The sequence below is a fragment of the Meleagris gallopavo genome, chromosome 2 (assembly GCF_905368555.1).
Source record: "Meleagris gallopavo chromosome 2, MGAL_WU_HG_1.1, whole genome shotgun sequence".
NCBI classification, from domain to species: Eukaryota; Metazoa; Chordata; class Aves; order Galliformes; family Phasianidae; genus Meleagris; species Meleagris gallopavo.
The window spans coordinates 35,567,396-35,593,113 of NC_139405.1; the positions used below are offsets into that span (position 1 = coordinate 35,567,396).

A 25,718-nucleotide genomic window follows, 5' to 3' on the forward strand; every position below is an offset into this window, starting at 1 on the left:
CTAACTCTTCTTTTAACATATGTGTTGGTGTTCAAAATAGATTGAAATTAAGTATCTGTGCAAAACTGAAAGAAAAAGCAGCAAATATATATACATTCATTTCTTTAGGAAAACACTACATACAATTTTGAACTTCTCCCCAGAACTCAACAGCAGATACAGAAAACAACATTCTAACTACTTAATGCCAAAGCACTACGAATGGATCTACATTCTGTCTTTCAAGATTTTGCACAACTAGTGGAAGAGAAAGCAAACTACCTAAGATCATACTGCCATAGTTCCATCAGCAACTTGAAACTAGAAAGTCAAGTTTGGACAGTTCTTCTGAGGTTGTTAAACATCTCATGAGGAAAAGGGAAAACGCTCTTGTGAAATCAAAACATGAAGAGAGATAGAAGTGTCAGAACAAAATAGAGAGTTTCTCTAATCAACTGAAATGACTGCAAGGCTATCTGCCTCAAATACTACATATTCTAGTATGTACCCAGGGTTCCTGTTGATATTCTTCAAGGTTCATCTTTTTTTAATGTAGCCTATTCTATTCTATGAAGTGCTTTAATAGTATTAGAGTAGTAATATTACTAACAACTTTTTCCCCTCATCAGTAAACTTTTTTCTCAACACTATGATATTATAATGGTAGCAGTATCTGTTTCACAGAATTATAACATAGTTAATGTGTGCAGTAAGCTCTGGAGATCATCTAATCCAACATTATGGCACAAAGCAGAGGCAGCTAAAGTAAGTTCTCAATACTGCATTCAATTGGATTTGGGCTAACTCCAAGACTCTTACCCCAGCATTTGATCAAACTTACAGTAAACAAAACAAAGGGAAGGACAGGACTACAGTTTTTTTTTTTTATTTATTATTATTATTATTTTACCCACAGAGTAAACACCTTGAAATTACAAGTAAACTTGTAGATAATTTTTTCCCATCTCTTAATCACTTGTTACATTATCTTCCATATTAGTAAATCCAGTTTATCTATCAGTCTTTTTTAGATTAAGAAAATTCAAGGAATTAAGAAATCTTCATTTTCCAGAGGCACCATAGCATTTGACTTCTATACATTAAGAATTTTAGCATGGTTCAGTGCTGTTAGCACTCAAAAATTAAGTTGTTTTGAACCTGATTCCACTATTTAACAAAAGAATTCAAAAAAATTTACTCTAAAAGGATATATGGGGCAAAACAGCATCTGGAGAAACACCTACTGATTATCATGTTGTATCTGTATTCATAGCATATAGATTTACAGAACAACCTAAAAAAGAGGGAAAAGATTATTGCCACAAAAGGCTTACCTTCTAAAAATACATAACTGATGATAAAAAAGTAAATATTGATCTTTCACCAAAATGGCATTCTAAGATTTTGGTGTTATAAAGATCTGATGTAGAGAGATTTGCTTTCAAAAACCTAGGGAAAGTCAACAACTAATTCTTTGGTATTAAAGAAATGAGTGGTTTCCTTCCTTCTCAGAGGCCTCACATAGTTCCTAGGAGTGACTGTAATCATCAGAATCAATCCTGAATCACAAAGCCTACTAACAGACTGAACAGTCTCCAAAACTGAGAGTATAAGAAAGTTGACCACAATCAGTATTGTGATGACTAAATCGGGTATGATACATTTATCCTTATCAGAAATGATAGAAATGTATTATCAGTAGGGGGATGACTAAATCAGGAGGATACATTTATCCTTATAATTCCACAGGGATCTTCTTTTGTAACTATGTTTTATTAATGCTGACAAAAAGGAAATATTAGACATTCCCGGTCACAGGGTGCAGAGATGAGAGGTGGAAATCAGATGCAAAAAAAGCATCCTTAATGGATAAACTAAAACCATGATTGTGTATTAAAAATTACTTCCGTTTTATGAATTTAAGTATATTACTATTACTTAAGGTACTTCAATATCTATTAACTTAAATATTTGTTGCTAAGTTACTTGAACTATCTAAATTGTGGTTTTCAAGGAAATATCCAAAAGTGTGAACATATACTTTTTGTACAATAATTATGTTCTATTAAAAAAATAATATACACACATATGCATGCATATATATTTGGATTTAAAACAAAATGTAAAAAAAGGGAATAACAAATAGCATTGTACCATACTACAGCTGCTTACTAAAGCATTGCATTAGTCTCAAGCTGTTAAGTTTTACAGATAGGAAAACTAAGGACAGGACCTCAGGAATTAAAATTGTCAATTGTAAGATCACATATTTGTCAAAGTATCACCCTCTTGCTCAAGCAAAATAAGAACTTCTGTTATCTCTGACAGTTACAACTCCCACCTGTCTTCTAAACTGCGGGGGGCAGAATCCACCACCTCTCCAACAGTCTGTTTCAGCATTTTTTGCTATCCTCATCCCTAGAACACTTTCCCTGACAGTTTGCCTAAATCTTCTATGCTGAAGTTTAAGCACGTCCTGCTCCAAAGAAGACAGGAAAAAGGCTTCAACCAAACATATTTGTTTTACTCCAAAAAATTCCACATCATCCAGGTTTTGCCTGGTAAATTACGGCCTAAGTTTAAAATCACTGTTTTCTTCTGATCTCTCATTAGTCCACATTTCATTTATCAAAATGAATTACTTAAAACTATTTCTGTCATGCTTGATAGCGTTGAATAGGAAAACATTTCTATATAGTATACATTAATACATCATATGCCAAAATAAAAATACAGCATAGTTCCAAAATCTTACCAGAATGAAAAGTAGCCACTATCAATGTGTTCTTGCATTTAAAATAGTACTCCTGTAATCTACTGTCAAAGCATATTTTTTGAAGCACCTTTTCACACAGCCCTTCAAAGTGCCACTTCAGTTTACCTTCTGCAGGCTTTTCTAGAACATCCTATAAAACACTGCCAAAGGCATATCTAAAATTGAGATACATAGCATTAACTTTGTTTATTTTTCCCCTTCACTTCCACCACTTCTTCCTGTCCTCCACTCTCTAGTTCCCAACACCCCCAGTGCCTACAATACTACTGCAGTACAAACTGAGATTGGTTTGGTGTTATTCACTCTTTAAAAAGTCATAATGCCAATTATACAATTCATTTGATTGAATATAAATGCAGGTAGTTTATTTACTCACTTTGGTATTTTTCTACTAATTTAACTGACAGACCCATAAGTGACTTGCAACATACGTATGTAAATTACCAAGCAAATCAGAGAATGTTGGGAATACATGAATATGTACATTATCATGCAATGATATCAGCTGCTTTACAAAAAAAATTTTTCAACATTTCTAACATAGTTTCCAATTAACTGCAAAACTTTCCAGTTCTGAGTATTGCAGGTGCTGTTTAGGTGACAGGCTTGCTTTTTTTTTTTTTTGTTATGGAGCAGGCACAAACAAAAGAGATCTCAACTTCAACTAAACATTCTCATCCAATGGAAAACTAGAAATGAAATAGAAGCTTTTTTCTTTTCTTTTAATCAGTAAAAACTCTCCTGGCAATTGATGAAAGCTAAAACTCTCAGAAATCAGAATGATGCCTAGAGAGGCAGCGTTGTTCTAACAGTCACACTATTTGAGCCATGGTACAGTCTAGGTACGTGAATGACACATCTTCATAGGAAGATCTATTTCCATATCTATTTCTGTATCAGTGGGATCCTGGGGTTCATTAAAAGGAGCGTGGCTAACAGCTCAAGGATTCTCCCTCTCTACTCTGCCCTGGTCAGGTCTCACCTGGAGTATTGCATCCAGTGCTGGGCTCTATGGTAGAAAAAAGACAAGGATCTCTTGGAGAGAATCCAGCAGACGGCCACACAAGACGATAAAGGGCTTGGAGCACCTCCCCTGTAAGGAAAGGCTGGGTGACCTGGGTCTCCTCAGCCTTGAGAAAAGAACACTAAGAGATGATTTTATTAACGTTTACAAATATCTTTAAGTGTGGGAGTCAAAGGGACATTGACAACCTCTTTTCAGGGGGGCTGGACTCGATCTCTGGGTGCCCCTTCCAGGCTCACAATTCTGTGATTTTATTTATTCAACTTAGACTTAAAACAAAAAAAAAAAAACAAAACAAAACAAACAAACAAAAAAACAACAACCACCACTCTTACTTGGTTTACATTTAAAAAAATGTCAAAAGAAAATAAATTATAAAGACTTGCTAGAAGGCAAACCTAGTTCTATTATTTCAGAAAAATTTTTGACATATACTCTCTTCTGTTAAGTTGAAAGCTCTTAAAAATTTTTAATAAATGATAAAGATGAAAATATTTTAGCAAGAAGCTTAAAGCTGAAAGGTTACTCTCAAGTTCTTCACAATAAATAATGAGAATACTCTCTTCTGGCCTTCTTCACATAGCAAAGTATTAGAGTACCAATCACAGCACTTTACATGAAAACTGCTCTGAAAGCAATGCCTCCTCTTTTTTCTTTTTTAGTGCTGGCCCACAGTGTCAGAGGTGGATGTTGGTGGTCAGGCAGTAGAGGTTGAATCTTCCTACCAATACTTCATTACATTTTGTTGTTGTTCAATAGAGCAGCAGTCTGACAAAATGGTGTCTGACATGGAAGTGAGTATGAAACAAAGGTAATTGAATTCCTTCATGCAGAAAACATTGCTCCCACTGACATTCATTAATGTTTGCAGATCATTTCTGGAGATCAAAGAGGGTGTGTGAGCATAGTGGGGCAGTGGATAGTGCATCTCTGCAGTGGCAACAATGACAAAAATGAAGCCACGTTCCCAATAGCCATGCACAGCTGACACACCATGAAGCGAAGAATGTTTTGATCAGCTCATCCATGCAAACTGGCTAACAGTGGTGACTATGTTGAAAAACACTGTTCTGTAGCTGAGAATTAACTCTATCAAATAGTGCTTTTGTGCTCTTCGGTTGCCACTGGCAAATGTTAGGCAGACTCAGTATTCTTTAATTAATCCATTGTTTTCTGATTGTATAAGCACAGAAAAACTGACAAAGATACCACAGCTAAGCATGATCCACTCATGAGAACACCAGAGAAAAATGTCACATGCATGGGTTCAAGTTTCAATCAAAGCAAAGAGATCCAACTATATGGAGCAAGTTCAGAATCAAGCTTGTTTCATATTCTTAATTCAGACTCTTCCAGACAGAATTCTGATTTTCTGTGAATTTTAAATTACTACAGAAAAAATATGAAAGATCTGCACAATTGTTATTTAGGATTACTTACCAGAATTGCTACTGGCAAGTTTACTTTTGTACAGCGAATGTTTATCTGTTCTTAGATTTACAGCAAATAATAACAAAAATCCTTTTATATTATTCTCCACCATTTCTGACAAAAGAGAAGCCATTTAATACATCTTATAAGTTGCTAATCAGATTGCTCTGCACCTTTTTGAATGCTAACATTTTCTATTCCCTTTAATTTTAGTGGTTACATAATGATATAAATGGAAGAAAATAGTGTAATATGTCAGAATTTTGTTTTTACTATATATGAAATCAGACAGCATAAATCTCACAGATATACTATAAAAATACATTGCATTAGACTTAACTCTCCTCTTTTACAGTGTTTTATCCTATGAACTGGGTAGGATCAAATACAGGATAGGGGCCATTCTTCTGTTTCAGAACACAAATCTTTTTCCTGTTGTTATTTTATTGTTTCTTTTTTTTTCCCCTTGCAACAGAATTTTACTTCTTATCTTAGATCAGTTTAATATTGCTGGATTTTTATTATTTTATATATTTATCTAATTATTAGGGGGATTTTTTTTAATCAGCTTCATTTTTGAAGTTAACATAACATTTCAAAAGCATCACAGTGACTTGCATAAAAAACATAAAAGTTAATGAAACAAGGATAGAAAAAGACATCCTGGTTAATAACTGCTATGCAATCCCATCAAAGTTGCATTTTGTATCAGAAGCTAAACATGACTAACAGTCTTTGCTGAAAAATGTTGAGGATGCTGAAGTTTCTCACTTAAAAAATTTTAAATTATACAATGACTACCTGGGAAGAAGATTTGAATCTTAGTGGTAGAGCAGAGGCAAGCACTGCAAACTTCTGGTTACCTTTTTCTCTTATAAAAGGCATTTGGAAATTTATGAAAGCATTGCCCTTAATTTATTTAAAGAGATATAGACCTGACAACACAACAAGAGTCAAATTAAGGAAATATATGCATTTGAATTTGTGATGTGAAGAAATCTGAAAGGAACAAGTGCAGAAACAATCATTTGATGCAATTTAAAAACATTTTTATGCACTCTTTTTCTCAAAACCAAAGATATAAGCAGGAACAGGCCTTAGTCTGACCTGATTTCAAGATGCAGTATTTTATCTGGTAAGAGGCCACCTGCTTTCAAGATGAACATTAATTTGTCTGCAAATGATTGTATTTCTCATCACAATCAATATGGTCTACCATATATAGTGAATTGATAGCTCCATTCAGAGTTTTACCTGCCTTTTTTCTCTCTAAATCGACTTGCTATCTGAAAGCAGAACTCAAGGAATTTCTGGAACTTAACGATTTCTGTTTCCCTCACAGCAAATTAAAAAAAAAAAAACCTCAACATTTTTTAGTAGTGTGAAAAATATATCCCCAGTGTTCCTAAGTTAAATAGAAACAAATACTTTCTCAGTGCTAAAACAGCAAAATGGAATACAATTCAAAAGTAGATTGCAAAGAAACTACCAATTTACTCCAAACTAGAGTTCTGTGTTTATCAAGCAGAGAAGCCCTCAATTTAAAGTGTTTGGTTGTTAGTATTTTTTTTTCTTTTAAGTGATAAAGCAGAGAAAATGAGAATTGGGGTATTCTGGTGGTAGTATCTGCAAAAAAAAAAATCACACTAAAGCAACTGTTCTGCATATTGTTCTGTCCATATTTAAGTTGTCTAAACACATGTTGACAATCAACTATGTATTAAACATAGTTTGCAGAGAAAACTACACAGCCATATGCAACTATGAGACTGCATCATACAGTACTGCAGTACCAAAGCCTTTCTTTCTCACTAGCTACCAGTTAATATTATTAAATAAATACGGACCTTGGGTCACTGGTGGGGTGCGGGTTTCTTCATTAAAAAGAAGTAATATGTTTACAGTAACTTTGTGGTTAAAGAAGACTTCAGTTCTTCAGTAAACAGGAATTGAGTCCTTGAAACTGTAGCTTTTGAAATTAGGGTGTGTTTAGGTTTGGAGACTGCCCAAACTTCATTCACATTTAAGTAATCATTTAAGAAGGGAAAGCACCATGCCAGACATATGCAATCAGAAAAACACCCGACTACATTCTGAGGGAAGACTGTAAAAGAAGAGTTCCCATATGTTCCAGAGAGATCAAATAGGCTGAGAACTAGTATAGCAATATTTTAATATGCAGCAAGAAATCCCAACTCAACAAATAAACCTTATGAATTAAAAATGTAATTAATGAACACAGTGTAATGGAGTTAGACAGTTATCCCCACCCACAACAAAGAATGAGGCTGAGAAATAAGGGAGCAGCTGAGCATGCCAAGCCCTCTCCTACCAACTATTGCTCCTTTTTATATTGAACAATATTATTATAATTAAGGAGGCTATAAAGGAAAAGAAATGTAAGGTCTGGCAAGTATGATCTAAAATTGAAGACAAAAACAGTAGGCAACAATGACAACAAAACAAGAACCTCAAGAGCCTTCTTTTGAGCCACGGGTCTACTAAAGAGAGGATCCAGCAACAAAATTCAGCTCAGAGGAAAATTTTTGAAAATAATTGGATTTTTTTTTTTTTTGGCATGCTTTCTTTAGTCCAATAAATTCAGTGATACAATTGAACTGATACATCTTATGCCCAAAGTTAGAAAACACATTATAGCTCTATCCTCAGATTAACATGTTTTCCTTAATCTTAACAACATTTCCTAGACATTCTCTGTAATTAATGAAAGTAATAATGAAAAAAAACTAGAATAGCATCATTTGATGTTTCAGGAGACAGCAAATTTGCACTCGATCCATCATTCTAGAATTAAGAAATACATATTTCTTACACAGATCAATACAGATGAGATTAATAAGGCATTTGAAAAATACCCTGTTAGCACAATTTATAATCAGCAACACAAAAGGATAATTTTTTGAACTAAAGAAGTGTAATGCAACAAAAGAGTGAAGTTTTTATAAACTGATCATGAAGGCAGCACTCATTCCAAAGTGACTGTAGCAGAGGGGGACAAATGTTTAAAATATAAAGACTTTGGGGTGGTAAGGATAGATTTCCATTTGGTCATTAACTTCCTGAGCAGTGTTGAAGGGAGTTAATCCTTCAGAGATGAAGTGAGAGAAGTAGTGCTTTCAAGTTCTAGTTAGATAATCACAAACTGTGCTACCCAATATCCTCTCTGCAAAGAGGACTGGAGCTTGCTGTCTCTCTTTTCACACTCCAAATGAGTAAATTCAGAAATCAATAAATAATTGCAAGGTATGTCATATAAAGATAGTCCAGAAAATAAAAAAAAGGAAAGATGCTAAATTAATGAATGTATTATTAAAATTATAACAGGAGGGAAATGAAAAGTCTAGTAAAATGCAATGGCTTTCAACTCACTTCTGTTTCTCACAGCATCATGTTTCAGAGGGTAAACAGACAACCTCTTTTTTCTGGCATTTCCTAGCCAGACCTCTATGCACTCAGGCAATGTGCTCCAAGAAGAGAATAATATTCACTCACCTCAGCTGAAAGCAGAGATGCACTTCTAAAATCCACTTCTTTCAGTTTTGCACGTGACTGGCTTTAGAAAGTTTTAGATCATGCCTGACTACATTCTGAATCCCTGATTTCACATACCTACTAGTCAAACACGCTGTGATAAGCACCAGACATTTATGAAGCCTCTAGCAGTTTATACTGCTTTTTCTTACATTAACCTAGAGTAAACCTTTTCCTTTCAATGATTTGAAATTCTCATTATTTAGGGTTTTCCTCCAAGATAATTAAAACTGCAGTTCTACAATTGAAATGATTGCTCTTATTAAAAATAATTGTTTGTTATTGAACAGCATAGCTATATTAGTGAGGTTGCTGGGATAAACAAAAGGTCCGAAGTGCAAGGTCTGATGCCTACTGATGATGCCTTACCCAAAAACAAAAAGGAATACAGTTGATTTCTCATATAGGAATTACATTAGCTACAACAAAATGCGTACTCAGTAAAAATAAATGCACAGACAATCAATGCAGCTGAACTGCTCATCATTACTCTAATTGCTTAGGACAAGAACAGTCAATTCAAAATTGTACACTTTCTTACTACTATTGATGCAAATCCCAAATACTTTCATATGAACCAATGAATTTCTACATTGTATGGACTTCCTCTGGTTACTCACATTCTCATAGAGGGCTTGAAGGGTCTCTAGGTCAACCACAGAGTTGTCTAAGTTCACAACAGCTATAAAAAAGACAAAAGAAAAAAGAATTAGTTGTCAAGATGATAATCCAGCTGTGAAAGAAAGCCTAAGCACAATATCCCGCAATAGTTTTTATGACCTACTGGCCATACAGCTTAACGGTTTTAACTATATTAATGCCTTTAATAGTGCCATTCCTAACACTATGGGCTAGAAACCTGGTAGAGCCAGGTGTCAAGCGTTAAAGAATTCATCTCCCTGCCCCCAAACACATACACACGATCCCACGAGTATGGCCATAACCAGAGATCAGAGATAAGCTTTACATCAGACTTTCACGGTCCGACTGAAAGCATTATAAAAATTTGTAAATCTGCACCACAGCCACACACGCACTCACACAACAAAGCTCATTCCTGTCACTGGTTGGCTTCACTCTTAAACTGATTAATCCATAAGTCAGCCAGTTAACTTCAAGACACCTGACAAGGGTCAAGTCTTCTATGCACTAAGTCGACAGGTTTAGTACAGATACAAAATATGCCTTTCCTGTTCCCAACCAATTCTGGCGCCACACACGTATTGTGTTTTTTCAGTGTCAAAAAGCTGGTTCAGTGAATACAGAGAGAGTGATTTCCATCTAACTCCTCTTGAGCAATAACAAAAAAATTAAAAAAAAAAATTGAGGGTGACTTTTAGGAACGCAATTCTGCCTTCCCACTGTTAGCAGGAACATTTAATGAAGCGCAGGTAGTGCTTGCGCAAACAAATGAATAATTACTCTTATCTAACACAAAGCAAGAATTGTTCTATAAACTAGAAGGTTTTAGTCTCTTATATGTTTTATGTAACAATTTTTATGACAATTTGTTTATAAGACAAATCTAGCTTTCCTCATTCCAATTTTGAGGAAATGGTAACACTTTCTTTAATCACAGTACACTAATTCCTTCCCTCATTTTGGCCTTCATTAATTTTACTTTTTTGTGATAAGGTGTTCATATACATAAATATATACATGCGTATGCGCTCACACAATATGTACATTTCTAGATTAACAGCATTAATCTAGATATTATAACTTTGATCTGTGAGAGCAACCTTGCACAAGGGTAGTTTCTGTCTTTTCAATCTATGTCATAGAGAAATTCTGTGTATACACCTAAAGACCACCAATAATATAATTCAAGTTCATTTGTTCCGATTGCTTTAAAGCTTTTATATGTACCACTCTGAGTCTGGGACTCATCATATTACCCCTTTCCAGGCCTGATGCATAGTTTTAGTTACAGTAAAAGAATACTATAAACAAAGAAGTGTTGATCTTCTAACTAAGTACTAAGTAGGGTACTCTGTATTTATGCAAGTTTTAAGACTGAAATAAAGAAAATAGAAAAATTTATACTTTCAGAAATAACAATAATAAAAAACACTTTTCCCTTACCACAGAGTAAATAAATTTTAAAGATAATAACAATGACATAGTTAAAAATGTAGGGAGCAACTCTTTATTTGTTTTGGGGGAGGGGGTCCATGCAAAAAATCTGCTAGTAATTATTTGGAATATTTTAATTCCACCCCACCCCCTTTTAAGTACACTAATTGTGGCAATACCGAATAAATATGCCCTCTCAAAAGGTACCTGATAGTCCATTTTACTCAATAGGAGTATCTGTGTGCTTTAAAGTAAACCAAACTTGCTTTGTAGAACAGGAGACACATGCAAATAAAAACTGGATCTAGATCAGTTTTAGAGCTCCTCTTTAAGAAAAGATATTTGAAAGCACATATAAAAAGAGCTTTACTAAAAATAGATTATATTTTGAAGCTCAGTTTTTATTATCCCTACATTTCAGCATTTTAAACACTTTTTTTCCTATATGAACAGCTATTAATTCTGACTTACTGGCTGTCTTCTGCCTACCCTACACCCCCATCACTTTTCTTTCCAGAGACTGCCTACTCCTGCTTTAAGAAATATTACGTAAGTCCCTGTTCTGACTTTTGCTCAATGTTAAGAGCACCCATAGATTACTTAGGGAGCAATAGAACACTTTTGTTTGAATGCTTGCATGAGATAAGAGAACGCCTGGCAAACAAAGCGGTGCCAGGTCTGTGTACTTTCAACAAAACAGGTATGCAGAAGAGTGTACATACTTCAGGGAGCCACTTAAAACAAATCAGTCTGAAACAAGGATTTGGAGAAATTATATCTCATCCCAGTACACGTGTTTCCCCTCAGAAAAAAAACAAAAAACAAAAAAACAAAAGGTGTGTCTATAGAAAGTTGTATACATTTCTGCATAGTACTCAAAAGATCCCAGTAGGAGTTGCTAACATTCACCATGGGATTTTTAATTTTTTTCCCCCTTTGGAAATCAAGAGATTAAATTCTGTTTCTTGGTGATATTGCAGCACTGTAACATGGAACATATCTGGCAAAGGAATGACCACTGTTACACATTTAATTATGTTATCTAGACAATCTGAACTGATAAAAGCAATAATGTTCTCATGCAGCCAAATTAACTATGTAAACATATATTTTGTTCCCTCTCCACAATCAGCATTACTACAGAAATATATATGACAAAAGGATTCCATACATAGAGGCTAAATAAAGTAGGAAAATACAGAAAAGCATAAATTAATGCTAATTTCCCCTCAAAATCTTCTGACTAATGCTATAGTTCTAGTACACAGGGATGCAAACATCTGGAGAAGGGTTTATAAATCTTGCAGTCAATAGATATTTCCACCCACATTACTATTGTGGAAAACAACTCTTCTGTTTATTTTGCAATTGACACTGCCATTTCCCAGATCTTGTTGACTATGAAATTAACTTTAATAGCCAGCATGTCATCCAGTTTGTCAGTTTTGTTCTTCAACAGCAAAAAAAATATCAGTTGGCTATTACTCTAGAAGTAAAAAAATTCTTTTAGTCAAAAACTGATACATTTTGTTTTTATCTTTAAGATTTAGTAGTTCTGTTGTCACTGCTGTCAATAAAACCAACCTCAGTTTCAAGTACTAATACTGTAAAATTACTCAATATATAATTATATATATTGAAACTGGGTATGAATACATATAAGTACAGTCAAATTTGAACAAAATATATACAGATATGCAAACAAAAATAAAAAGGAACTACAAACCAACAACTTTATTAAAAAAAGCATTAGTCAACAGATGTTTATAGAAAATCCTCCCACTAAAAACAAAAACATTGAAGAGCAATCACAAAGTGTTGCTCAACAATCTAAAGGGCAAAGGAGAAGAAAGAACATTTCAAATTATTTCTAGCCAAAACTAAAGTATTTCCATCTAATTAATGGACTATTTTTTTCCCCCTCTTGTTCTGAACTTCCCTGACAATCTCATTGGTTTTGTAACAACTTACACTGAAATTTCAACTAGTATCTTTGGGACAGATATGATTTTTTTATGCAACTGCAGAAGAACGTGGAAATTTAGCAGAATAGAAAAGTTTCCATTGCACCCTTTACACAAATTAACAATATCAACAACGATTTTGATACTAGTCTCAAACTGACAGGATAATCAAATTTATGCAAAAGGACAAAGACTTACTATTCCTAGTAATATCAATTAATTTGCAAATCCAGCTGGACACTTTACTGGATACTTCTAATATCTAATATCAGGATACTACTAATAGCGCAGCTAAAGAAAATGAGATTAATGTAAAGAACCTGGCTACATTTAGAGGCATGCTTGAACTCAGAGAACAGAAGGACTTTCTCCCACGCGTGTGTGTGTGTGTGTGTATATATGTATATGTGTGTATATATATATTTATTTATTACACACACACACACACACATATATATAATCTGTTTTAGAACAAAGACACACCTAAGAAAACCAAACACAATGAATCATCACAATCCTTCAGGGGAACAGAATATATAATTAAGCTTCCAATGAAATCAAAGTTTCTGCCAACAACTATAATAATGAAGAAGTAATACATGAGAAAACACCAGTAGGAATTTGGAGGATACAGAGTATATTCTCAGGGAAGCTGCAAAAGGATGTATCTGTGATATTTGTTGTTGCTATAAATAGATTGTTAACATTGATTTGTATTGATTTGCTCCAAAAGTAATGCCTTCTGCTGATTTCCATGGAAATGACAACAAATACAAAAGAACACAATAACATTGATTGTTAGGGAAACCTTTCAGCTACAAAACACTTTTTTCAACAGTCACCACCATTTGCTGTGCATTGATGAACAGGCACCTACACAATGACCTCGTAAATATCTGCATGACCACCTGGTATGTGGCTTGTTTTCCACACTGTTGTTGCTACTGCTCAAATGCCTCACTGAGCTCACACTGTATAGTCTCAATAAACATTCAGCAATTATTGATTAATGTCAGCGGGTGTCATTTTCTCCCACACAGAAGAATTCAATTATAAATATTTACTTCGTAATCACTTCCATGTCAGACACCATTTTGTCAGACTGCCCTTCTGCTGCCATCTGTTGCACAGCAATAAAATGTAACAGAGTATCAGAGGGAAGGTTCAACCTCTGTTGCTGTACCATCAACATCTGTTACTGCTTTGCTATCTCATCCACATCCTTTTGCTAAGAATCTTTCCAAGACTTCAAATCTCCTTTATCAAGCATCAGCAATGGATAGTCACTTCAACAGACTACAAAGGGAAACTGATAATTAATCACTGAATGATGGACAATGGTTTTAGAGTAGCATGGTTTTCTTATTTCTCAATTCAGCATGGGGCACTGACTTGGGGGTTTCAAAGCTGTTCCAGCATTACTAAGATGCAAGACCATAAGACACCAAGAGGTTACACCTTCTAAGGTACCTTTCCCAATTTACATTTCAGATACTAATTATTATTAATAAAATCATCTACATCTCAGGCTCCTGAGGAGTGAAAGAAACAGAAAAGGCACCAACGAATCATAGAGGAGAAATTGTCTTTGTTACTATTAACCTATGCCAGAAGACTGGTTTCTGTGGTTTCAATATACAAAAACTGTAAACTGTATAAACAGATTATCAAAAATCATGCATTATTTTGAGGCAGAAGAAGAAAACATCTTAAAAGGCTGAATAACTTTTATATTTATTTTTCAAGATTTGATGAAATTTTTACTCATTTTGAATATCCAGAAGAATATTTGGAAGGAAAGGATAAATCTAGTATGTTTTGACTGTGCATCATGAGTGCATAGCAAGCTGCTTAAATGCATCATATTGTGTCATGTACCTTGAATAATTATTTCAGAGTTAATCAAAGACAAAAGCTGCTCCAAGATAGTAAAATTAAAACGGTCAAAAGCAGCACCAGCAGAAAACCAACATATTTGCAAAACTTTAAGCAATGGAAAATTCTGATGCATTGAGAGAAGAAACAAGTCCAGAAATATACAGACTGTGCTAAAATATTACATCTTCAACAAAACAAGGAGCAAATAATTGTGTACGTATGGAATAGAAGCCTTCACTGACAAATGTGTTTGAAGTGATCTGCAAAACACCACATGCATAAATACAAGCAAAACACAGATCAAAGTCTCTGTGCAGACAATTCCATCAGGTTCCCTGGAATGACTGAAATAACTGATTCAGAAGTAGAAAAACAAAAACAACCACCATATCTTCCTCAATGTTCTCATGGGAGAAAAAAAAAAAAAAAAGAGCCAAGAGAGCCTTAGAAGATCAAAGTGCATTAGCTTCCTTTTCTGCTATGTAGGCTATAGTGTGATGCAATATCAAGGTACTTCCCAAATAAACACAGAGTTAAATCCAAATTACATTAAAATCAACTGAATTGCAAAATATGCATTTAAGTTATCAAGCTGCTCACATAGTAAAACCACAGCTTCAAGAAACGCTATCTTCTGCTCCATTTTCTTCCACATAAGCTTACAGACATTGTTCACATAACTATGGGTGTACTACTGCACAGCATCATGTTTTTGTCTGTAATGCTTCCAGCAACATAACTACTTCTTCTCATAACAAAAAATACAAAATTCCTAATGCAGAAAATTAAACCAGCCTCTTTGAAATCAACACTACATTTAGATAAGTATGGAATATGCAGTGATAAAACAAAATGTTTTATAAAACATCATGGGAGCTACAGCAAAACAAACAAGAATAATCGCTATAAAACTTTTAAAGATTCTCAGAAATTATGTGAAAGAAAAATTTTTAAACAAGAGCACCCAAACTTGCAAAACTTGAAGAGAAAGCCCTTCAAGATGATAACAGATAGGATGATGATGCTTACAATGGATGACTCACTAAACTAGATGTAATTAGCATAAATGAAAACAATTTCTCACCTACCTGCTTATTCTTGGTACTTTTGTGATATGTTTATTTAGCAAATACTGTCACCTTTTCAGGATGAAAATTAAGTGCACACAGCACAGTGCAGGCTAGATCTTCAACACAAGTACACAAGTCATGAATCAAGAGTCAAGAAAAAGCACTTTGAACTGCTTGGACACAGTTTCCCTGTGGTAGTAATTCATTTTAATCTAATGTTTATGTATGAAGCTGGAACTGTATACAGTATATAAGATTCCAGGCAGAAGACATGGATTAAGCTGAGCTCCTGCTTCAAGATGGTTTTGAAGAACTGAAAATGCTTAAATACCATGAAGAACTTACAATTATTTATATATTTCTAGAAAATAATAATTGATTCTTCTGTTAAAAATACTTTATTTTTTAGAAGTATTTCCTTAGCTTTACAATAGCAATTGTATCAATAGATTATATACACAAACATACACAAACATATATGGAAGATATAACAAAATATATTAACTATGTATAATTTTGTAAACAATTGCATTAAATACTTTTCAAACAGTTGCCTATAACATTAAGGACAGATTTACTGACCACGTGAAGTCTGACTTTGTACACCTATACAGATTGTTTACAAAAACTGTGCGCTTAGTTCTTAGAGAACAAATATATTTTGTTTGACTCAGTATGTCGCCTTCTTGTCTAGGCAGGAAAAAAAAGAGACCAATGCCGTAATCCTTTCAGAATAAAATGTTTAAATACAAACATGATTGCCATTGTAGACTGTTTAATTTAGAGAGATTGTATTTCAGCTCTGGTTTTGAGAGGTTTGCTGATTTGACTATTGAGATTACACTTCAATGCTTATCTTAATTGTTTAGATAAGATTTGTTTAAATCAGGCAGGTGAAAAAAACATAGGCATAGTACATCGGAAGACTGAGAAGAGACTGGCATTTTACTAGATTATGCTTATTTTAAATCACAGTGGATGGAAGAGCAAACAGTCTCAAAAACCTGTCGGGGTCTGGTCTTCAGGGAGTAAATTTGAAGTGCAAGACTGACTGGCAGGATTCTGCATTTTCAACAAACTGGAAAGAACAGCCATGATGACTTGAAAACACTACTTAAGGCTTACTATGGTACACAATATAAAATTAACACAGATACAGATATATAATTTACTGTAACAGAATTTCTCATATGCAAATAAATTTATGGTTATAAAAATACAATACTAATTGGTGTTTTACTTCAGCAACAGGTAGCACTGTATTTTTCAAATATCTAGTTAAGGTAGTATATCATGCCATAATTGTTCAATTTTAAGGTTCTAAAGTTAAAATTTGTCATACCTATCGATTATACCATAGCAGAGAGACTACCAAAACAGGATATCTGAGAAGTATGTCTTTGGGATGTTTACATGGCCATGTACATTTACAGTACGTATATTATAAAAACAAACCACAGAAAATAGATCAACGGTAAATCACACTAAAGAAATCAATGATAAAAACATGCAGCTTTGTCTATTAATCCATCTGCATCCTCATAATAAAGACAAGAGTAACCCTAATGATAGAGCATTTTTCATACTTGGTATAATTTGTTGGGTGGATACCAAAAATAGATCTGTCCAAGAAAAGTATTACCTCTATTCAGCAGCTCACATACAATTTCAGTTTTTTTGTTTGCTCCCAACTTACTGACAATTAACATACAATTAAAGATCCAGGTGTGTACAGGCAGCAATTTAGAACACTTGCATTAAATCACTTAAGTGTCAACACTAAATCAGTTAAAAGCTGCCTAATGTATAGACCTGAAAATTTAATAGCTCATGAAACACTATGAAAAAGGAGAGCATCTTAACTTTCCACAGATCTCCACACTTAGCTTGCTGCTATTAAATATATCTTCACTAACAGTGAAAAGAAATATATTAAAAAGAGTTATTAATCCTTAGTGATGTCCACATACTGTAAATGAGATAGCTTTTCTTTCCTAAACAGACTTAGACTCACCTAAAGAATTGCCTTGATTACACTCCCAATAATCACAATGAATGACTAACTTAAGGCTTTTCTCTCACTGAGTGACTAGAGGTCAAAACAATACTTTTGATAGAAGTCTAACTGGTGGACAGCAACCAAGAATAACCTGAGGCCTCAAGAAATTATGTTTAATTGCAACATGATAATTTCTTGCAAGCTTACAAGAGATTGATTTGAAACTAGATGGGCTTCAAAATTTTACAGACCAGAAAGAAAAAAAAAAAAAGGATATCTGTAAATTAATCTGAGAACTTCACTTTGAAAGTAATATTTTAAGTGTTAAAAGTGAAGGAAATTAACCTTTTGAATATTGTTTCATGAAATGCATTGCCTTCTCCATCACTTAAACTATTTGCATGAAACCTTAGACTCAAAGTGGCAAAACTATCAGTGACTTCTATGAAAGAAAAAGGTTGAAGGGTCAGAATTTCAGCTGGAACTCAAGATCACTCATATTGTTAAAAGATTCATATTTCTACAGACTAATGGCTTAAGCAAGAAATTAGCAGGCAATATTATGTGACTTATTTAGTAGCTAGACTAAATGCTCAGAATACTCTTTCAAACTCTCAAAGTTTAGAGCTGAGCTGTTTATTTGCCATTTCACCAGTTCCTTCTGAAGTTCTCCATTAGTCTTCTCTGAAGTCAGCAAACCTAATCCCTTTCTGCATAATCTGCAAATAATTTTGCTACTTTGGTGACTTACAACATAAATTAATGGAAGCTCATTTAGCCATGAGGATATGCAATCATTTACATGCAGAAACAAAGCTTCACTTGCTTATGATTAGTTAGCCAGTTGTGTGTGATAATACAGAGATCTGTAGCAGTACAACTAGTTAGAGAATTGTACATGGAAATTTTCAGGAATTCAGAAATCAGGCAAATCTTCATTTGCTACAACTGCTGTGAAGACAATAGTGTGACCGCATGTTGAATTTTTTTTTTTTTTTTTGTTGAAGAATTATGAACTGAATTTTTGAGAAGTTAGCTTTTAAAAAGCAGGTTTTCCTTTCCATTTTCCAGATAGTAGTATCTCGCTAAAATACGTTCTTCTCTAGAAGTAAAAAATATATTTTTGGCACAGCAGGAAGGAATTTAGATGTAGCCTGGTATTTTCAATGTCAGCTGTCTGAAGCCTGCACAAACACTATGGCCTTCATTGCCATAACGGATATTAAGCCTTTCACCAAATATTCTGAAGTTATGATACTAAAGAGCTACAGATGCTAACAAAATGATGTTATGGCCTTGTGATACTTAGTCCATGTTCTAAGTGTGGTAGGATTACGAAAATAGCACAACAAGATTTTTGGCTAGGTAGAAAACAGATGACATATCTTTACTAATTCAAATCACAGTAATGTGATGTGATAACGGCAGAAAGATGAGCATCGATTATTTAAGCATCCATCTTTTTTTGTGCTCCAAAGTGTTTCTCAAAAGTTGGTATTAATAAATTCAAGGAAATATGGACTGCAATTGCAAGAAAATCAAAATATATGTGGAAAACTAAAATATACCAATTCAAGAAAACTGTGTCTTCTGAGAGGCAATGACCTGTCTTTGTCAGTATCATCACTAGATTTAGCCTACTAAGGTCTTCAAGACTACAAAAGGCACTCAATGCATTAACCTATATTATCTAACTAACTAAAGCCATTTGAAGCTTCACTAAAAACATATACATTACATTGAAATAGAACAGGGAGGTTTGCTATGGAACAGCAGAAGAACATAAATCTCAATCTTTCATTATCCAGGGTCCTGTCACAATAGAAGAAAGAATAGAAGGAAGGAAAAATAAATTTATGTGTTTTGGGGGACATAGGCTCAACAGCACCAGCATGAGAAGAAACATGCCAAATATTTCTCCACAGAAAAAAAAACTTTCTAACATCTAACCACAGCTTTCCCCTGCACCTCTTACTCCGCCAAGCACAGATGAATACAGCAAACAGGTCACTGCCCTATCATTTCTTCATCCTTTCTCCTCCTTGTACCTGGCACCGAGACACAGCACCCCCAGCAGAGCTGGAAGCAGGACAAGCCCTGACCAGCCACCACAAGCTGTTGTTGCCACCTGGTGCTGGAAACACAGAGCCATGAGGAATGGAAAATCTAGTGGGAAAGGTGCTCAGATGTGGTAGGGATGAGAGCTAGATTCTGAGGTGAGCAGGAATAAAAGTCAAAATAAGCCAAGTTGGAGTCACGTCCTGGCCAGCTATAGAGTGGTGTAGTCACCAGACTGCTCATGTTTGCAACTGGCAAGTTATTAAGTGATGGGTATAATGGCTGTTCTTCCAAATGTATCAGAAGGAAGATCATCAGTTTCACAGTTTCAAGGCTGCATATGGTGCCATAACCAGTTACTGTTGAAGGAAGGATGAGTCAGTTAAGATAAAGCAATCTGCTGAAACGGATCTGCCATGTACCCTACTGAGGAAGTCTATGACCAATTATAAATAGCACAACTAGAACTCTATTACATGTCACTCAGAAAGCATGTTTGTAATGATTTCTAAATGCTAACAGCCATATGATAATATGCAAGATACAAAACATAGCAGCAGGATTAATCTATTAAATACATTTATGAGATATCGTACAGAATCTAAACTTTAGGACATGGCAATTACTACTCGAAGCAAGTAGGCAGAAATAACAAAAGAGTAGAAGTAGCATTTGATTTACTTCTAAATAACATATCAGACAGCTGAAGACACCATAACAGTCTTAAAATCAGTCTCCTTAAGGGACACAGAAAATGAGATGATAAAAGTAATGCCCAAAAAAATAGGTGTTACAAGGAGAAAGTTTGTTAAAAGGGTAAGAAGCTTGCAGGTCACAATGAAGCTTAGATAAGTTCCGGAGGGGAAAAAAAAAAAAAAAAAAGAAATCTTAAAGCACTCAGACTTTTCCTTATCTTTCCATATCCCCACTGTCTCTGGGCTTCAAAACCACATACATGATTAAACAAAAGAGCATAAGGGACACCTGTAAGAAAATAACACTGTTCAAAACATGGAAATCAGCCAAAGATAATAGAAAAGCAGAAAGTCTCATAAGCTCAATGTAAATTGGACAAGAACAAAAAGGTCTAAAACTGACATGCCAAATGCATAAAGCTGGTAATAAAACTGCTTTCAAACACATCTGATGTAGGAAGCCTGACAGGGAACAGTTGGGCATGCGAATAATCTGGCTGTAAAATAGCAAAAAAAAAGAAGGAGAATAAAAGGATTAAACAAATTACTTGTGATAGGATTCACTACCGAGAGAAAAGGTCTAGGATGTTCTCATACATGACCTACATTTCTCAAGAGATGCATTTTGGGCATTGTCTGAAATTGAACTCGTTTCCGAACATACAAGTTTTAAGAGGATTCCAGAGATAATGCCAAAAATTACAAATTAGTCACTCTGAATTTTGTGCCTGGAAACTGTCTATGTATGATATGGAAGAACAGCTTCTTTAAACATACAGAGAAACACAATGCAGTAAGAAAGAAAAGTTGCACTTCATTTTGTAGTGAATACTTATGAACACAAAAAAAGGCACAGATTAGAGTGATCAGACTGGTACTGGATTTGCAAAAAGCTCATTCTTATCTAAGGCTTCAGAAAAAAATTATGTTGTCATGAGATAAATAACTTGGTTTAAATACATCACCTGCTATTAAGGAAAGTTAATTGTAAAAATAGATTATGAATTTTCAAAAAAGAATATTGTAGCAATGAAGGCCCACTAAGATCTTCACTACTTCCTGTACAGTTTAATGAATGAGAGGCAAATACTTGAATATAAGAGCTAGCTAGTTTAAAGCTAATAGCAAACATGTGCAAAAGGATCTCTGAAATATTGTGTCAATGCAATGCAAAATAAAGTACATAGAAGAACCCAAATGTAAAAACTTTCATCAAAATAAGCACTTTTTCTCCCCATGGTTCTGTGACAATAAAAGCTCAATAATTAGCAACAGTTAAATACATACAGCATCAGTACCAATATGGAAATAGAAGATATGATACCATAGCGTAGGCCTACAGAACACACAAATCCTGAAGATCACTTGCTGAGCTAGACACTTCATTTCTAAAGATAGGAAAGAGCTATAGATGGTAGAATGCTAACAAGTGAACTCAAAATAGACAACACATGAGAACAGTTCCAAATTTGGAAAAAGACAACTTCAGCCAAAAAGATTAAATAGAGATCTAAAGAATTACATGAAGAGCAATTAATGTCATTCATCTTGGTTTTATTTTATTTTTGCTTTTTTTTTTTTCTTGCTAACTACACAGGAAGTCAGGTACTAAGCTAGACAGATCTTTTGGCCAATGCAGAATAGAGTTGCAATTGCTTCCTTAAATGAGAAATTACAAAAAGGTGGGAAGTAGAGGTAGTAAAAATGGATTCAATTCATGTTAAAAAAAAAAAGGTATTCACCTTGCAAGTTTCCTACACCTTTATTCTAATTACTTTGAATGTAGATTAGATTTTAACTGTTAAATACATGAGACATTTAATTTTTTTATAGACCTCAAAGAATGTATGTGAATATATTTCATATTTAAACTTACAAAACAAAAACAAATCACTAAATGGATTGATGTGGCAGGCATTCTCTTCTTCCCAACCTTTTAACTTAATGAAAAAATATGTGACTAATTATTGGAAGGTTTTAAGTGAATTAATAAGCTGTTCTTAATATACATAATGCCAAAACTTCTGTGTAGTTTAGTGATGCATAGAAATATGGCCATTGAAAAATACTTTTACTGTATTTCTGTAAAAAAAAAAAAAATAATTCCTTTCCTCCCTCAGTTTTTGAATGATAGTAATGAATGTAACAAACATTTTACTGCTTTTCTGCATTGAATTTCATAACCATCTCTCTCATAAGTGACTGACTACACATTACACAAAAGTGAAATAGCAGTCCTAGTTTTTCTATTCCCCCAAAAGAAGAACTTTTCTGAAACATTTCTCTCCATGTCTCAGTGTTAATCAGGCTTCAAGAAAAAAAATAAAACATTTCAACTGGAAAACATAGAAACAATGCACTTAGAGTTCTTACATTTCTTACAAAACTTTTCCATTAAATTACATTCATATGCTGTTCTTAACAACAACAAAAATATTTAATTAGCCTAACTATCCAATGTGGCAGTAATTAGTCTCTGCTGATTCAAGTACTGTTAAAAAGCTCGATATAATTTTCTTCATTTTAAGTGTATTTGGCAGTATAGAAAAATGATTTTAGTTCTATACATTTATTTTTCAATTATCAAATCCATAATAACGTGTTGCATAGAAACCAAAATTCAGTTCCTTTCTTGATTATGTAAATATTTTTTTTATCCTTCATTAGCCTGATGTGTTGCATGCATACTTAAAAAGATCACCAAGATCCTATTTTTCCTGCTGCTATTCCTTTATTGGCCAGAATGAGTTTAGTCACTAGAATAAGACTCCAGGAAATCTCAGAGGGTAGGACTGGAAGGAATACCCAGTCCCCTCTCTGTCAACACTTGGGAATGGCTTTTAAGGCTTTCCACACACAGCTCTGGGGTTTATATCACAACCATTAGAAATGCTACTTTTCTCCAAGGTCCTCCCTCCCTAGCTAGGCAGACAAGGACTTCAGAATCACTTTCAACTATTTAGTACAAACACTGTAGGGAATACTGACAGTATCAAAGTAATAGAAACATTTAAAACAATATATATATGTTGCACTCAAACTTAATTTAGTCTGTGCTTCATACAAGTCATTTTGTTTATTCCATTTTTTCTCTTAAAAATAATTTCACAATAGGAGTTTGTAAATTATAAGCAAATAAAATGTATGAGCCTGAAAACTAACAGTAAATGTTACAAATACGGTAAAGATGGGAAGAAATAGAGGACTAAGATTCACCACTCTGATGTGAAGGTTTAATCATGTGTTATTGCACAGGACCAAAAAATGCCCAACTAACAAACGTTTAATTGATGGTAAGCTGGAAATATTTAAACACAATGGAAAAAGCTATCAGAAATTTAAACCATGGTCTAAAAAGACTTTAGCTGTTAAAGTACAATTTTTTTATAAGGGAAAAAAAATGTTTAATGGGTTATGATTCTCAGTTAAAAAAAACAAGATAGGCATAATTTCTACCTCTGTTATCAACCTGCACAGATTATAATCACTTTACAGTTCAGTAGTTTAAGAAGGAAATGCAGACTTTTAAATAACCTAAAAAAGGCTCCATGCATGTACTTGTATTCAGGATTTTATATTTTATCCATAGCCTGAACAGACAGAAATTAGAATTTTTTTCATCTATTTGTCTTCCAGGCTGAAAATGTCCAAAAAACCTAATCACATTTTACAACAAAACTTATTTAAAAAGCAACATGCATTTTGTGAACAGATCCTTTCTTAAGAAATAATTTCATTTTATGAGTTTTAAGTGATTACACTTATATATTGATCCTAGGATAAGTACCAATTAGATTATCTCTGGACCATTTATAGGATAAACTAATCATAGATACAGTTTTCAGATCTTGAGTTATTCTTTCCTAAATGCTTTCCATTTACATCATCTCCTAAATCCACGACCACTCAAATAATGCAGTATGAGAGATATTTTCCCCCTTTCTCCTCCAAAATCATTCAGTTCATCTCTGATGAAGGCTCTCAGCTCACAATTTCAAAATGTCAATGTGAAAAAACTAAACCAAAACTCTATTATGTTTCTCTGTCATTAATAGCCACTAATACTAAGTACTTATTTTGTCCACTAACATTCACTATTCATTCACTTCCTAGACATTTGTCTTTTGAATGAAGGGCAGAAAACGTGCCTGCTGTGCTTAGCTGTACCTTTGCTAGTAGAGCAAACACTGGTGCAAGTACAGTTTTCAGTAAAATAATCTCTAATTCAAGTTAAAATGTTGGGCTTTACCAACTGTTAGACAAACCTGCCTTCTTCACAGTTATTTTTTCTACAATGCTTTTATATAACATTCTTAGTATTACTTACCAATGGTCAGTTGAGAGCTGTAACAAAAATAGCTTTGGTCTTCCATTTTCCATATTTATTTTTTTCTCCTACTATAGTTTTGTTAAATTATCATCATCTCAGGGAGAAAAATGATAACTGTTAGATGAGAATGTCATAAAGAGGGAGGATTCAGAATTAATCAGAAGCAGAAATCATTAAACTACTTCTAGCAGAGTCAGTGCAACCACAAAATGTTACACAAAGACTTAGAGAAATATTTACAGAATTGCAGCCATCCCAGAAGTAACATCACTCCTGAAGTGATAAACCCTTTTACACAAAACTTACTGAATTGGAAAAGATTACAGAAATGTTCAAAAGACAAGGAATTTAGTAAAGTTTTTGCCAGTCTTCTACTTTTAGCATTTACAAGATAAGGTCGGACAAGGATAACTTCATTAAACAACAGATACATTTCTATCTTGGAAACAGTTATTGTATAAAAATGTGACTGCAGTAAATGTGAACATTATTTGCATGAAATATAACATCTGCTCTCCTTATAGTTGAAAACTCCAGTTTATTTTTCATTCTCTTTCTTCTCATGTTAGATTGTTTCTTTTTCCATAGTTACTCTACATTTTATTGTTCCATAAACAGTTGAAAACCAGCAGAGGATATGCTGTATCCTTGTAATGAAATGATCAGGGAAGGAAGGACAACTATGCTCTGGACAAAATAATGACAGTTTCAAATTATTACTACTACATTTCCTGTGTTGAAAGGTTTGTTATTTAAGAGATGCAGTCCTTGAATGAAGGAAGACACCAGCTTAATGTGCATTCACATATTAATATAAGGGATGTTCTTCCTAAAAAAACTACTAAAAGCCGTTCACTGGAATTTCTAATTTATGCACAGAGTCTTT

The 25,718-nt window shown here is 33.9% G+C and overlaps 1 protein-coding gene across 1 annotated transcript in view; it reads right to left on the reverse strand.

Moving 5' to 3' along the window:
• Positions 1–25,718, reverse strand: part of FMN2 (formin 2) — a 141,125-nt gene that overhangs the window by 54,869 nt on the left and 60,538 nt on the right. Inside the window, exon 8 of the mRNA XM_085218363.1 lies at positions 9,383–9,444. Coding sequence (XP_085074489.1) covers positions 9,383–9,444 — 62 coding nt within the window. The remainder of the gene's footprint in view (positions 1–9,382; positions 9,445–25,718) is intronic.